This window comes from Sus scrofa, chromosome 7, assembly GCF_000003025.6.
Source record: "Sus scrofa isolate TJ Tabasco breed Duroc chromosome 7, Sscrofa11.1, whole genome shotgun sequence".
In the NCBI taxonomy this organism is placed as follows: domain Eukaryota; kingdom Metazoa; phylum Chordata; class Mammalia; order Artiodactyla; family Suidae; genus Sus; species Sus scrofa.
In genome coordinates this window covers 31461594-31475126 of record NC_010449.5, presented here as the reverse complement: position 1 = coordinate 31475126, position 13533 = coordinate 31461594, and the positions used below count along the sequence as shown (strand labels likewise).

The 13533-nt window shown below is 42.4% G+C and overlaps 1 protein-coding gene and 1 long non-coding RNA gene across 14 annotated transcripts in view; one reads left to right on the top strand and one right to left on the bottom strand.

The window, feature by feature from the left end:
• FKBP5 (FK506 binding protein 5) overlaps nucleotides 1-13533 on the top strand; it is a 108941-nt gene that overhangs the window by 75578 nt on the left and 19830 nt on the right. For all 13 annotated transcript variants that reach the window (XR_002345569.1, XR_002345567.1, XR_002345568.1 and 10 more), the window contains 1 exon segment: nucleotides 11753-11909. Coding sequence is in view for 10 of the 13 variants with exons in the window: in XM_021098051.1 (XP_020953710.1) it covers nucleotides 11753-11909 (157 nt within the window). In the remaining 3 variants the exon portion in view is untranslated.
• LOC110261510 lies at nucleotides 4-11804 on the bottom strand. Its single transcript, XR_002345681.1, has 3 exons — nucleotides 11688-11804; nucleotides 7116-7173; nucleotides 4-193 (listed from the first exon to the last, which is right to left on the bottom strand). It is a non-coding gene; the product is annotated as an uncharacterized LOC110261510 (long non-coding RNA).

The following is a 13533-nucleotide window of genomic DNA, read 5'->3' as shown; positions in this document are numbered from 1 at the left end:
GGTTTCCCAGCAATTCTTGCTGAATAGACTTTTTCCCATTTTATGTTCTGGGCTCCTTTGTCAAAGATTAATTGACCATAGGTGTCAGGTCCCCAGGATTTTTGTTGATTTGTTTTTGAAGAACAAAGTTATGGACAGAATCAAAAGGCTTTTATTGAATTGTGATCTTTTGCTTCCTTTTAATAATTTGTTTCTGTGTGGAAGAAAGAATTTACATTAGTTTGACAGAATTTATTCTTTCTCAAAGTTATTGTGATTTTTACTCCGTCAGGCTCCTGATGCTTGCAAATCAATTTTTAGATTCTGTTCCACTGTGCTTTTCGATGTCAATTAAGATGACTGTCTTGTAATTTATGTTCAGTGTTGTTCTTTTTCCATTAAAAAAAGTCACTGTGTTCTAAGGGACTCTTTTTTTTTTTTTTTTTTTTTTTTTGGTCTTTTTGCCATTTTTTGGGCCGCTCCCGCAGCATATGGAGGTTCCCAGGCTAGGGGTCTAATCGGACCTGTAGCTGCCTGCCTACGCCAGAGGCGCAGCAACGCAGGATCCGAGCCGCATCTGCGACCTACACCACAGCTCACGGCAACGCTGGATCCTTAACCCACTGAGCAAGGGCAGGGATCGAACCCGCAACCTCATGGTTCCTAGTCAGATTCGTTAACCACTGTGCCACGACAGGAACTCCCTAAGGGACTCTTAATTGACATTATCATGATGACTGGTACTTTAGTCACCATACTTTAGTTCAATTGCCAGCAGTAGCCACTATGTTGTTACTTTTAAGCTTTGCTTTCTTAGGAAATCCAATCTGACTGACAAAGGCTCTGAATAGCCACCAGCTCCTCTTCTCCCAGCTCCACATCTCTGTCTCTGATTTGTTATCTTACGAACTTAGAGCAGGCACATCAAAATGCTAGCTCTGTGCCACTCCCCTGCCTCTTGCCTCGTGGTGCTTTTCCACCACATTTGAAAGCAAACAATCAGCAGTATTTTCTTTTCTTTTTTCTTTTTTTTTTTTTTTTTTTTGGTCTTTTTCCCTTTTCTAGGGCCACTCCCTCTGCATATTCCCAGGCTAGGGGTCTGATTGGAGCTATTGCTGCTGGCCTACTCCACAGCCACAGCAACGCGGGATCCTTAACCCACTGAGCAAGGCCAGGGATCGAACCTGCTACCTCATGGTTCCTAGTCGGATTCGTTAACCACTGAGCTGCGATGGGAACTCCTCAGCAGTATTTTCAAATGTGAAAATTTCAACAGTGATCTGCGGGGATTTGAGTTGGAGTACCTTCCCTCTCACCTCCTTTTCCTCTCCAAACCCCAATGAAATGAGAGCTGAGAGGAGGGGTGGAAAATGATTTGAAAAAAGTGGAAGAAATCCCTATTAGTGGTGGAAAATAGGAAGAATACAAGAAGTGGGTCAGAGACCATGAAGAATTTCTGGAGTATGTAAAGTAGAGAAAATTGGACTGATGGAAACTAGACTCAGGAGTCCCAGCCCGTGACAGGTGTGGAGAAGACCTCTGCGGAGGTACACACTGTTCTTCCCCACACGCTCTCGGGCAGAACTCCAAGCTCTGTCAGCTGGTGCAGAGCAGGCTATGGGGCAATCATCAGGGTTGTTATAAAACAGTATGGAACAGCTGGCCAGTAAACCTCTAGTGTCCTTGTTCTCAACTTTGGCTGAATATATAATTACCTGGGGAGCTTTTAAAATCCTGATGCCCAGGTCTCAGCCCGGACCAGTGAAGTACGAATCTCAGAGGATGGAACTCCAGGCACAAGTATGTTTTTTAAACCTCCCCAGGTGACTGTAGTTTGCAGCCAAGGATTGAGAATTACTACTCGAAGGCGTGACTGTGGCTTTTGCTCCCAGGCTAAAGCCAGTAAGGCCAAGATTTCTAAAATAAAATAGGGATCTGCCTCAGAAGCCTCCACGTGTTAGGACTTGGACTACAGAATGAGAACATAATGTATCTTTGAACTTTGAAAACAGATTAAAAGGGGGAAAAGTGAAAGCAGCTCACACAACAGTAGATATGCTGAAATGTTTTGCTCCTGGAGTGAAACTTTTTCCTACATCACCAGTGGAAAAAGGTGTCCCCAGCCTTCCTGTGCACACATGCTCAGCTCTCGATAACTTCTCAATATATGTTTTTGTGGAATCTTTACCCCGAGATCTCCACAGTCATCCCATCCTTTTGGGAAAAGCCAACCATGGAAAAACTGCTTAGAAAAACTGTCAGGTAACTCAAATCATCTGATCTTTCTGAGTCTGTCATTTACAGTATGATCAAAACAATATAGAATCATCAGCAAATACCATGAAACAGAAGCACTGAGGTGGTCTAAGAAAAAATAGAGGAGAACTTTGAAACTAATTGCTGTCTTCAGATATTTACTAGGATGTTAAACTCATAAATCAAAAAACCAGGAGTTCTCTGGTGGCTCAGCGGGTTAAGGGTCCAGCATTGTCACTGCTGTGGTGCGGGTTTGATCCCTGGCCCGGGAATTTCTACATGCTATGGGCACCGCCAAAAAACAAACAAACCAGCTTCTCTGAAAAAGGAAAGAGAAGAGGTTAAGAAAGTCTCTAGAAATCAAGAATATGATTATCAAAATTGGGACTCAGAAGAAGGGCTGAAAGGCATAATGGACAGTGACAATCCCAGAATCCTGAATTAGTGATGTGAAAGATAGTCAAGAATATCTCATAACATAGAGCAACAAAAATCAGAGAGATGAAAAGTGAAAGAAAAATTAAAGGAATTTCCCCTCGTGGCGCAGTGGTTAGCAAACCTGACTAGTATCCATGAGGACATGGGTTCAATCCCTGGCCTCGCTTCAGTGGGTTAAGGATCCAGTGTTGCTATGAGCTGTGGTGTAGGTAGCAAACACAGCTCGGATCCTGAGTTGCTGTGGTGTAGGCCAGCAGCTGTACCTCCGATTAGACCCCTAGCCTGGGAACCTCCTTATGCCGTGGATACAGCCCTGAAAAGACAAAAAAGAAAGAAAAATTAGAAAACTGGGATTATAAATCAAGGATAGCAGTATGTATCTAACCAAATGTGTAATAGAAGAAAATTTGCTGAAATAGTAGAAGAATCTTAACATTGAAAGGGCCAGGAGTTCCCGTTGTGGTGCAGTGGTTAACGAATCCGACTAGGAGCCATGAGGTTGTGGGTTCGATCCCTGCCCTTGCTCAGTGGGTTAAGGATCCAGCATTGCCGTGAGCTGTGGTGTAGGTTGCAGACGCGGCTTGCATCCCACATTGCTGTGGCTGTGGTATAGGCTGGCGGCTACATCTCCGATTAGACCCCTAGCCTGGGAACTTCCATGTGCCATGGGAGTGGCCCTGGAAAAGGCAAAAAAAAAACAAAAACAAAAAAAGATTGAAAGGGCCAGTTGATAGTGGCATACAGGAGTAAGGAGTGCTTTTTCACTTAGATACATCCTGGTGAAATTTCCCTTCCTTCCCTCCTTCTTTCCCTCCTTCCTTCCTTCCTTCCCTCCTTCTTTCCCTCCTTCCTTCCTCCCTCCCTCCTTCCCTTCCTTCCAATTGAAATATAATTGACTTAAAATGTTATAGTAGTTTCAGGTATACAACCTGGTAATTCAGTCTTTTTATACGTTATGAAGTAAGTATTGTTACCATCTGGCAGCATACAAAGTTGTTACAGCATTACTGACTATATTCCTCATGCTGTATGTTACATCCCTTGACTTATTTTCTTTTTTTTAATTCAGTGATTTTTTTTTTTTTATGTTTATAGTTGTACAAGCATCATCACAGCCTAATTTTGGAACATTTCCATCCCAAACCCCTAGTTTACCCTTCCCTCCGCCCAACCTGTCCCCTTTGGTAACCATAGTTTTTCAAAGTCTGTAAGTCCGTTTCTGTTCTGCAGATAAGTTCTGTTGTATCCTTTTTTCAGATTCCACATATTATATGATATTTGTCCTTCACTGGCTAACTTCACTTAGTGTAATTTCTAGGTCCATCATGTTGCTGCAAATGCCATTATTTAATTCTTTTTTTGTGGCTGAGTAATATTCCATTGTGTGTATATATATGTATCACATGACTTAATTATTTTCTAGCAAACTTGGTACCTTTTATCTCCCTAATCTATTTCACTCATTCCCCCTGTCCCTGTCCCCTCTGGCAATCCTCTGTTTATTTCTGTATCTGTAACTTTCCTTCTGTTTTGTTATATCTGTTCATTTGTTTTGTTTTTTAGATTTCACATGTAAGTGAAATCATACAATATTTGTCTTTCTCTGTCTGACTTATTTCACTTAGCTTAATACCCTCTAAGTCAATCCATGTTGTCACAAATAGCAAGATTTCAATCTTATTATGATTGAGTAATATTCCATTGTATTTCTGGTGAAATTTCTTAATTCCATAACTTAAAATTTTGAACTCTTCCAAGAAGAAGCAAACTATACACAAAGAAATGAGAATCAGAATGACCTCAGACTTATTTGTGACAGTAAACACTAAAGACATGCACTGAGTATTGTCTATGAGTGTTTTTTTTTGTTTTCTTTTTCTGTTTTTTTTTTTTTTTTTTTTTTTTTTTTTTTTTTTTTTTGTCTTTTTGCCATTTCTTGGGCTGCTCCTGCGGCAAAAGGAGGTTCCCAGGCTAGGGGTCTAATCGGACCTGTAGCTGCCAGCCTATGCCAGAGCCACAGCAACACAGGATCCGAGCCACGTCTGCGACCTACACCACAGCTCACAGCAACGCCGGATCCTTAACCCACTGAGCAAGGGCAGGGATCGAACCCGCAACCTCATGGTTCCTAGTCAGATTCGCTAACCACTGTGCCACGACGGGAACTCCAGTCTATGAGTGTTTTGAACCTGGAATTCTGTACTCAGCCAAATTATCATTTAAGTATCAGAAAAAAAAAGTAACTGTTTAGAATATGCAGACTTGTGCCCTTTTTGAAAAAAAAAAAAAGCAGAACTATAGGATGTACTAAAACATCCCGAAAGATAAAGCCAAGAAGTGAAGACTTGAGGCATAAGAAACATTACTGGGCGTAAAATTAATTTCCAGGAGTTCCCGTCGTGGCACATTGGAAATGAATCTGATTAGGAACATGAGGTTGCGGGTTCGACCCCTGGTGTCGCTCAGTGGATTAAGGATCTGGCATTGCCATGAGCTGTGGTGTAGGTCACAGGTGCTGCTCGGATCTGGCATTGCTGTGGCTCTGGCGTAGGCTGGCAGCTACCGCTCCAATTCAACCCATATCCCAGGAACCTCCACATTTTGGGGGTGCAGCCCTTAAATGATGAAAGACAAAAAAATAAAGTAAAATTAATTTCCATAATGTGACAGTGAAGTTGGACCCCTGAAATGGTAGAACTATAGTGTTAAAAATACTAGTTTGAAGGAAAAAAAGAATACTAGTTTAACTAGTATGGAACTAGATCCCAGGTCATTTTAACAAAATGTGGTGGAGACGGAATATGAGGAGGGGAAGCAAATTTTCTGAAAGGATTTTCTTTTTTTTTTTTTTTTTTTTTGTCTTTTGTTGTTGTTGTTGTTGTTGCTATTTCTTGGGCCGCTCCCGCGGCATATGGAGGTTCCCAGGCTAGGGGTTGAATCGGAGCTGTAGCCACTGGCCTACGCCAGAGCCACAGCAACGCGGGATCCGAGCCGCGTCTGCAACCTACACCACAGCTCACGGCAACGTGAAAGGATTTTCTTATTCAAGGGGGGATAATGCTGCTTAGTTAACATTGATAAATATGAATATGTATAAATATATATATTTATCATTTGTTACTAAAAATTCAGCCAGTGGACCATTTATTTTAGAATAGTATTAAAAAACAAGAGTTCCGTATCAGTGAAGAATTTAAATAGCTCTTGGAATTTATTAAAAAGAGGAGTACTGATATATTCAAAAAGGAAAATTCCTATAAATGAATGAAAATTACTACCATTTTCCTTAATGCCCTATTTTCAGATTAATCATTAAATAAATATTTACTTTCTGGCCCTGAACCATGTGTTGGGCACTGTGAGGTACAAAAGAAACAGAAGATGTTGCTTCTGCTCGCTTTGAGTTTTATTCATACTTTGACGGCTCTCTCTGTGGAGCCATGAAGTGGTTTCTCATACCAAGTTCTAAAACATGCTTAATGTGGTATAATTTACCACTAATTGCAGGAAAATAATTGTAGCTAACATTCACTGAGTTCATCTCTGTAGCCACACGTAACACAGTGCTTTCACATAGTAGCCACCCTGACACAGAAATGAATGCCTGCCAAGTGCTAGGCTAAAAGCTTTAATTAATTCAGTACCTAATTCAATCCTCTCAATAGTTATGAGTTAGGCTAAAGTTAGTTACTCCCCCTATTCTGTATATGAAGAAACTGAGCTTCAGATAATTTAAAAGACCTTGCCCAAAGCCACAATTGTTTAGTGACAGAAGGGACTGGAATCCAGGTCTGACTGCAGTGCTATCCTGCTGCAGAGTGTGAGGGTTTGTGTTGGTGTAGTCTATTGTCCTGTGTATGCTTCCTGTCTAGACTAAGATACACAATCGTTTGCATCAGGGCTACTCTGCTCAAGTAGCCAAGTTCACGCCTGCTCTCAGTCGGCAACCATCATCCCTCGGCACCGTAAGCAGCCCTGCCGTGGCATCTGTTCATCAGAGTACAAAATGCAGAGGCGGACAGTCGCGGGGAGGGAGTGGGGGGGCGGGAATTGACCTCTGTGGCTGAGGGGAACAGTTTCTCTTCTAATCAGTGATTAATATGCCTCTTCTGACTTTAGAAATCCACCTCTGCCTCTTCATTTGCCTTTTCTAGGGGTCGGTAGGATCCCACTCACTGTCTCTTGGATGCTCCGCTCTGTTAGATAGCAGATGCAGGCAGAGAGACTCTCCCTTGGCATATGAATCAGGCAGCAGAGAAAACCGTTGCCGAGTAGGAGTAACCTGTCACAACCTGGTTTTCTCTGTTAAATGGCCAGTCTTGTCCAGTAGTAATGCCATTACAACATTCCCATTCAGATCCCCATGACCCAGTAATTGTTTTGGAAATGAGTGCAAAGCTATCAGACTACTATAATTAGAAAAGAGAAAAACAGACACTTACCAGAGTAACGTCTTTAGGCTGGAGCATTTACAGCAATTTTTTTTCTCAGTTTTGCTTCCTAAAATACACATTATACAGTTTTTTGGTTCCTGCATTCCAGTTTTGTTTTGTTTTTTTTTTTTCCCTTACTGCAGTGCACTCCCCCCCCCATCTTAATCGGAGTACAAATTGCTGTCAGCACATCGAGTTCATGTGCCAGCCACATTCAGAACAGGGTGTTCTGTGCTCTTCAAAACAAAATTGCTCTAGGGCAGTAAGAGAACAATAAGTCAGAGCTCCAGTTTAAGTGATGTTTTGCAGCAGCCTGGGTTCACTTGATGTGGTTACTCTCGGATTGCGCAGCAAAACTGGGGTAATTTGGTTTGGTTTGACTCGGTGGGGTTTGGAGGACCTCCTCCCTTTAAGTTATGTAGACTTTAAGTCAAGAGAAAATGTCCCTTTTTAACTTGTATGTTTCTTTCTGTCCCCAAAAAGCCTTAAGTAGAAGCATCCTGTATGTACTTTTATTCTCTTCGGGCACGTCATAGATCAGTTACTTCCCGTAAATCATGCTGGTTGGAATTAGCAACAGACCTCCTGAGCCCTAGAGGCCGAGCTCCCAGTGAGTCATGATGGTTATTGTTAAATATTTATTAAGTGAGTATTTGCACTAAGAGATACAAGGTCAAAAGCAACCACAGGTCTTCCACAGCCAGAGCTGCCACAGTTTTCTTTTGTGGCAACTGTTGAGACAGTTTTTTTTAAAAAGCTAGGTCTACAGGAGCTGGGCGTGTCTGCATCTGTCACCATGATGGGGGCCTGCTGTCGCAGTGGCAGTAGCAGGCATTTCTGTAGCCCCAAGGTGGGGTGTGAGTTCTTGTCAGCAGTCTTGTAGAACTTGTCACACCAGTGTTCCAAGTTTAGAAATTGGAGCCACAGCCGCTGCTGCTTGTAGGGAGATGTAAAGAATCGATGGACTGTCCACACCCTGAGCTGTGGTACCTCCTCTTGCTCGGATAATGTCAGTATTGACAGGGGGCGGTTTACATGTATAGACGGCTGTGCACCTATGTGCACATACATCTCATTACATCAATTTAAGATTTTATGGTACTGTAGGTGGTGCTTGTCCAGGTCCAGCTTAAAAGAGTTAGATTTAGTAGAAAAAAATTAAAAGATTTGTTCCTATGTAAGGTAGTAAGTATAGCCTTATTGCATGTATTTACCTTCTAGGTGGCCACAAACATTGGTTCTGTCATTTATTGTCTCTTAGACCAGCTACAGTGAACCTTTTTGCTTTGTTAATTATGACTCCATTATAATTTGGGAACTTTTTTTTTTTTTTTTTTTTTTTGCTCATGTGCTTGCCTCACTTATCTTTCCCAACATGTTTATTAGTAGCCAACCTGTTCTTTCTCTAATATGAAGGGTTATCACATGTAAAGAGAACTTGTGAAATTATTTATGTAATCTTAATATCAAGTACATGCATCGAGCTGAAAGCCAGCCTAGGAAACTGACACACAAGCAGGAATCCTTTGCAGAGTCTCTGGATTTCCTGTTTTGAAAACACACTCAAACTTGATCAACCAAAAACCACAACGAATGTACTGATAGTTTCCTCCCCCACTAAATGTACTCTCCTTCAGGGAGGAAAATGCTTCTAACAATAAACCTCACATAAAAAGATCTGTCATCTAAGTTGTGAGCTACTAGGATAATAAATCTCAATACTTGCAATATTTTACAATGTGTGGGCTGAAATTCACTTTGCTCAGCAAATCTTTTTTCATGAAAAGTGTCATCATGTTAATCTAAATTAAATTCCCTGGGCAGATTTTAAAATATATGAGAACACAAACTTTTCATAACTCACAAAATTCTTCAGAAACATGAGCATTTACTCTAGTAAAAATATCTTAAGCCTTGGATTCCCTCAGAACCTCTCTAGCATGTATTTGAAAATAATAAAGTTGAATTTTTTTTTTTTTTTTTGTCTTTTTAGGGCTGTACCCGCGCCATATGGAGGTTCCCAGGCCAGGGGTCTAATCGGAGCTGTAGCCGTCAGCCTATGCCACAGCCACAGCAATGCCAGATCTGAGCCGCGTCTGCAAGCTACACCACAGCTCACGGCAACGCCAGATCCTTAACCCACTGAGCGAGGCCAGGGTTTGAACCCTCAACCTCATGGTTCCTAGTCGGATTCATTTCCACTGTGCCACGATGGGAACTCCAGAAAATAATAAAGTTAAATTTATTTTGAAACTAATTTCCAATCAAAGGAACTCTCATTGTGCTGTGAGCTCCGTTGTGTTTTATCTAGAACATTCCCAAAGTGAATGAAATAGGGTCATCTGCATTCGTGAGCATGGTCCCTGAACAAAATTCCTGTGTGTTGGCTCCACCCTGACAGTCAGCCTAGCCCTTGGCCTGCTCAGAGCGTTTGACTCGAGAGTCAGGCCTGCTCTAGTTTGGCCCAAGCATCTTAGACTCCATCCTGGGTCTGCAGTGGGAACAATGGGATGCTATCAATTGTGATTTAGAAAAGGGTAGAGAGCTTCAAAGCATAAACGACCATGGGACATTTTGGCCCCTGGTGTCTGTGCCACTGCTGTTTACTCTTCAGGGTTTCTCTCCTTTCCCAGGCTTGGGCTAGAGGTAACGCGATCAAATGATTAACTGCAGGAATCAGCTTTGAAGCTGGTTTCTGGCCTATGTCAAGAGTTGTATCACTGGGTCATAGAGAATCATCGAATCTTAGACCTTCAAAGGACGTTTGAGATCAAGTATTTCAAAAGTAGAGTAAGTTGGAATTGAATTTGTATTTAGAAAATAATTGTCTCATGGAACAAGTGTTACAGAACAAGTAGGTTTGTTTTTGGTTTTTTTTTTTTTGCCTCTAAAACAAGTTATTAATCTAAAGTAGACCAACCAGTCCTAGAAAAGAAGCATTTTAGGAATTTGTTACATTTGAATCAAAGCCATTATATTAGAGAAGTGGGAATAAAGAATTTTCCTATGAAAGATAAATTATTATATTGCTTGTTGACTGTTCTGTTGTCATACAAGCCACCCATGTTTCTACCTGAGTCAAAGGCCTAAATGGAAAGGAATGAATATCCTTAACATTAAAGGTAGTTTGAAAGTTTCAGAGAGTGGTTTATGCCACAAGAAAAGGGCATAATATGTGTCTTTCCTATTTGGTCTTAACGTAAAAGCCCCTCATGTAATACGAAACCAGCCTGGGAATGAGCCGAGTGGGTGTGAGTGGAGTGGGAAGTAGGCCCTGAGAAACTGACTTCTTTGCTTAACGTCTCAAGAGTTGATGGGTGAGTTACAGCAGACTCTTGACTCCTTCACATTTTACATGTATTACCCCACTGAGTGATCACAGTGTGTTAGTTATTGATGATGTTGCCTTTGGGTTTTCTGTTTTTATTCAAACATATTTGTGAATGAAATTAAAAAAAAAAAAAGCTTCTGTATTCAGTTAACCCTTGAATATCACTGGGGATATAGCCATTTGGTTTTTTTCTTTCCTTTTTTTTTTTGGCGGGGGGTGCTGCCTTGCAGCATATGGCATTCCTAGGCCAGGGATCAGATCTGAGCCAAAGTTATGACCTATGCCACAGCTGTGGCAATGCCAGATCTTTAACCCACTGTGCTGGGCCAGGGATCAATCCAGCATCTTGGTGCTGCAGCGATGCTGCTGACCTCGTTGTGCCACAGCAGGAACTCCATTGTTCAGGTGTTTTTCAACCAAAGCATCTGAGTCCAAGATGCCATTATAAATGTTTAATACGGAGTTCCCGTCGTGGCGCAGTGGTTAACGAATCCGACTAGGAACCATGAGGTTGCGGGTTCGGTCCCTGCCCTTGCTCAGTGGGTTAACGATCCGGCGTTGCTGTGAGCTGTGGTGTAGGTTGCAGACGCGGCTCGGATCCTGCGTTGCTGTGGCTCTGGCATAGGCCGGTGGCTACAGCTCCGATTCAACCCCTAGCCTGGGAACCTCCATATGCCGCGGGAGCGGCCCAAGAAATAGCAACAACAACAAAAGACAAAAAAAAAAAAAAAAAAAATGTTTAATACATGATACTACCTGTTGCATCATCTAGCATTTCTTTTCTTTATTTTTACAGCTGCACCTGAGGCATATGGATGTTCCCAGGCTAGAAGTCAAATCGGACCCACAGCTGCAGGCCTGTGCCTCAGCTTGTGGCAATGCTGCATCTTTAACCCCCTGAGCGAGGCCAGGGATCAAACCCACATCCTCACGTGTCAGATTCCTAACCTGCTATGTTAGATTCCTAACCCGCTGAGCCGCATCAGGAACTCCCCATAATCTAGTATTTCTTGTTTTTGAGTTATAGTGGAGGAAACCTCTGTGCTATAGTAGATTTAAGTTAAACCTGTGTTTCCACTTTCTTGTCCTCTAAACTATCTTGATTGATAGTTATCAGTAATTATAAATTTAAACTTAAAACAGAAAAAGATATGATTGCTCCTAAATTTCCAGTCTAGGTGGACTAAGCTTTGACAGGACATTCCACGCACATCTCTAGATAAAATTAGGCAGGAGAAATAGTCACTCACCGCCTCCCTGAATTAGCCAGCCCCGAGGAGCTGCTCTGTTGACTGTCCCATCTCCTCTCTCTTAGTCCACCTGGAAGGCCGCTGTGGTGGAAGGGTGTTTGATTGCAGAGACGTGGGGTTCATCGTTGGAGAAGGAGAAGACCATGACATTCCAATTGGAATTGATAAAGCCCTGGAGAAGATGCAGCGTGAGGAACAGTGTATTTTATACCTTGGACCACGGTAAGCAGCATACCGTTTCCGTGTGTGGTGAAGTCATCCGAAGAACTGGGATACACTTGCTTTCTCAGTTGGCATTCTGCTGTTTTCAGCGAAGTTAATGCCAGCAGTGGAAATAATTAATTAAATCAGGCTACAGTTAGTCATGGAGTGAATTAATGGACCTGATAATATTGCAGACGTTTGTAAGCCCGTTCACTTGATTGATGTGTTCATGACAGGACTGACAGGTTGTGCTTTTGTTTTGCTGGTCATAGCGCCAGGACAGGATGCTATTGGCCCTTCTCGTGTGACTCCCTTGCCCCTCTCCCCTTTTCCCTAAGTTAGGCAGGAGGCAGTGAAACGTGGGGGCTGCAAGCAGAGGACGCATTTGGATGATTTATTGCCAGTTGAATCTGTGCCACCTGTTCTTATACAGAGTCCCTGAAAAAAGAGTGTTCTTCCTGGATCTAAAGGCAGCGGAGATGACTCATTTTTGCCTAAATTTTTCCCATCATAAGGATATCCATTAGCACTTCCAAGCTTAGAACTATCAGACACTAACAGTCTCTCTTGTGAAAACATGTTTGGTATTATTTTTAGATCTAAAATTATACCATGAATCCAACCCTTCTATCTTGAGAAATGGACCCTTGAGAGAAACCAGGGTGTTTTGATTCTGTTTTCGTGAAAGTGCATCTGCTTATCTTGTGCCTCCTCCCCCTCTGGTTCCTCGGGTTTCAGTCAGTAGGATTTTGAGTTACTGAGAATCTCGATGGCTTGCACTTACCAATAGATGAGGTTGTGCCTTTTGTACAATCTCTTGCCTTTGTGTCACCCCGGGAGTAACCCAGTAGCATTATTTACCTTTGCCCTAACGCCCTAGCCATAGTCCTCTTTCTCAAGTGATGTTTTACTGTTTTTTTGGTTGCAGTGTGCAGTGGCTTGATGTGGGGCCTCAGTTCCCAGACCAGGGATCAAACCCAGGCCTAAGTGGTGAAAGTGCTGAGTTCTAATCTGTAGACCGCCAGGGAACTCCCTCAAGTGATGTTTAAGTCATGCCACAGCCTGTGTGAAAATCTTCAGAAAATGCTCTGCACCTCGAACCCGATAGAGCCTCACTGAGCCACTTTTTATTTAATACCTTCTTTTTCTCGGTCCTGCTCCTTTTCCACTAATGTATTCCCGCCTCGGTGTCTTTTATTTACATCTGCTCTGCATTTGTAGTTCACTCTTAGGTGAATCAGTTTCTTTATTCCTGTAGGGAACTTTTTAAACCAGGTATTGCATAGAGAAGACCATCTCCTCCATAGCTAAGTAATACCCAGTTATTTTTAATCCATCCTTCCAAAACTACAGTAGCTCTAACCTCATAGAAAGAGAGTGGTATTTATGTCTATGTGTTTTCAGGTTTTTGTTTTTGTTTTTTTGTGTGTGTGGTCTTTTTGCCTTTTCTAGGGCTGCTCCCGCAGCACATGGAGGTTCCCAGGCTAAGGGTCTAATTGGAGCTGTAGCCACCGGCCTGTGCCACAGCCACAGCAACACAGGATCCGAGCCATGTCTGCGACCTACACCACGCCTCACGGCAATGCCGGATCCTCAACCCACTGAGCAAGGCCAGGGATCGAACCCACAACCTCATGGTTCC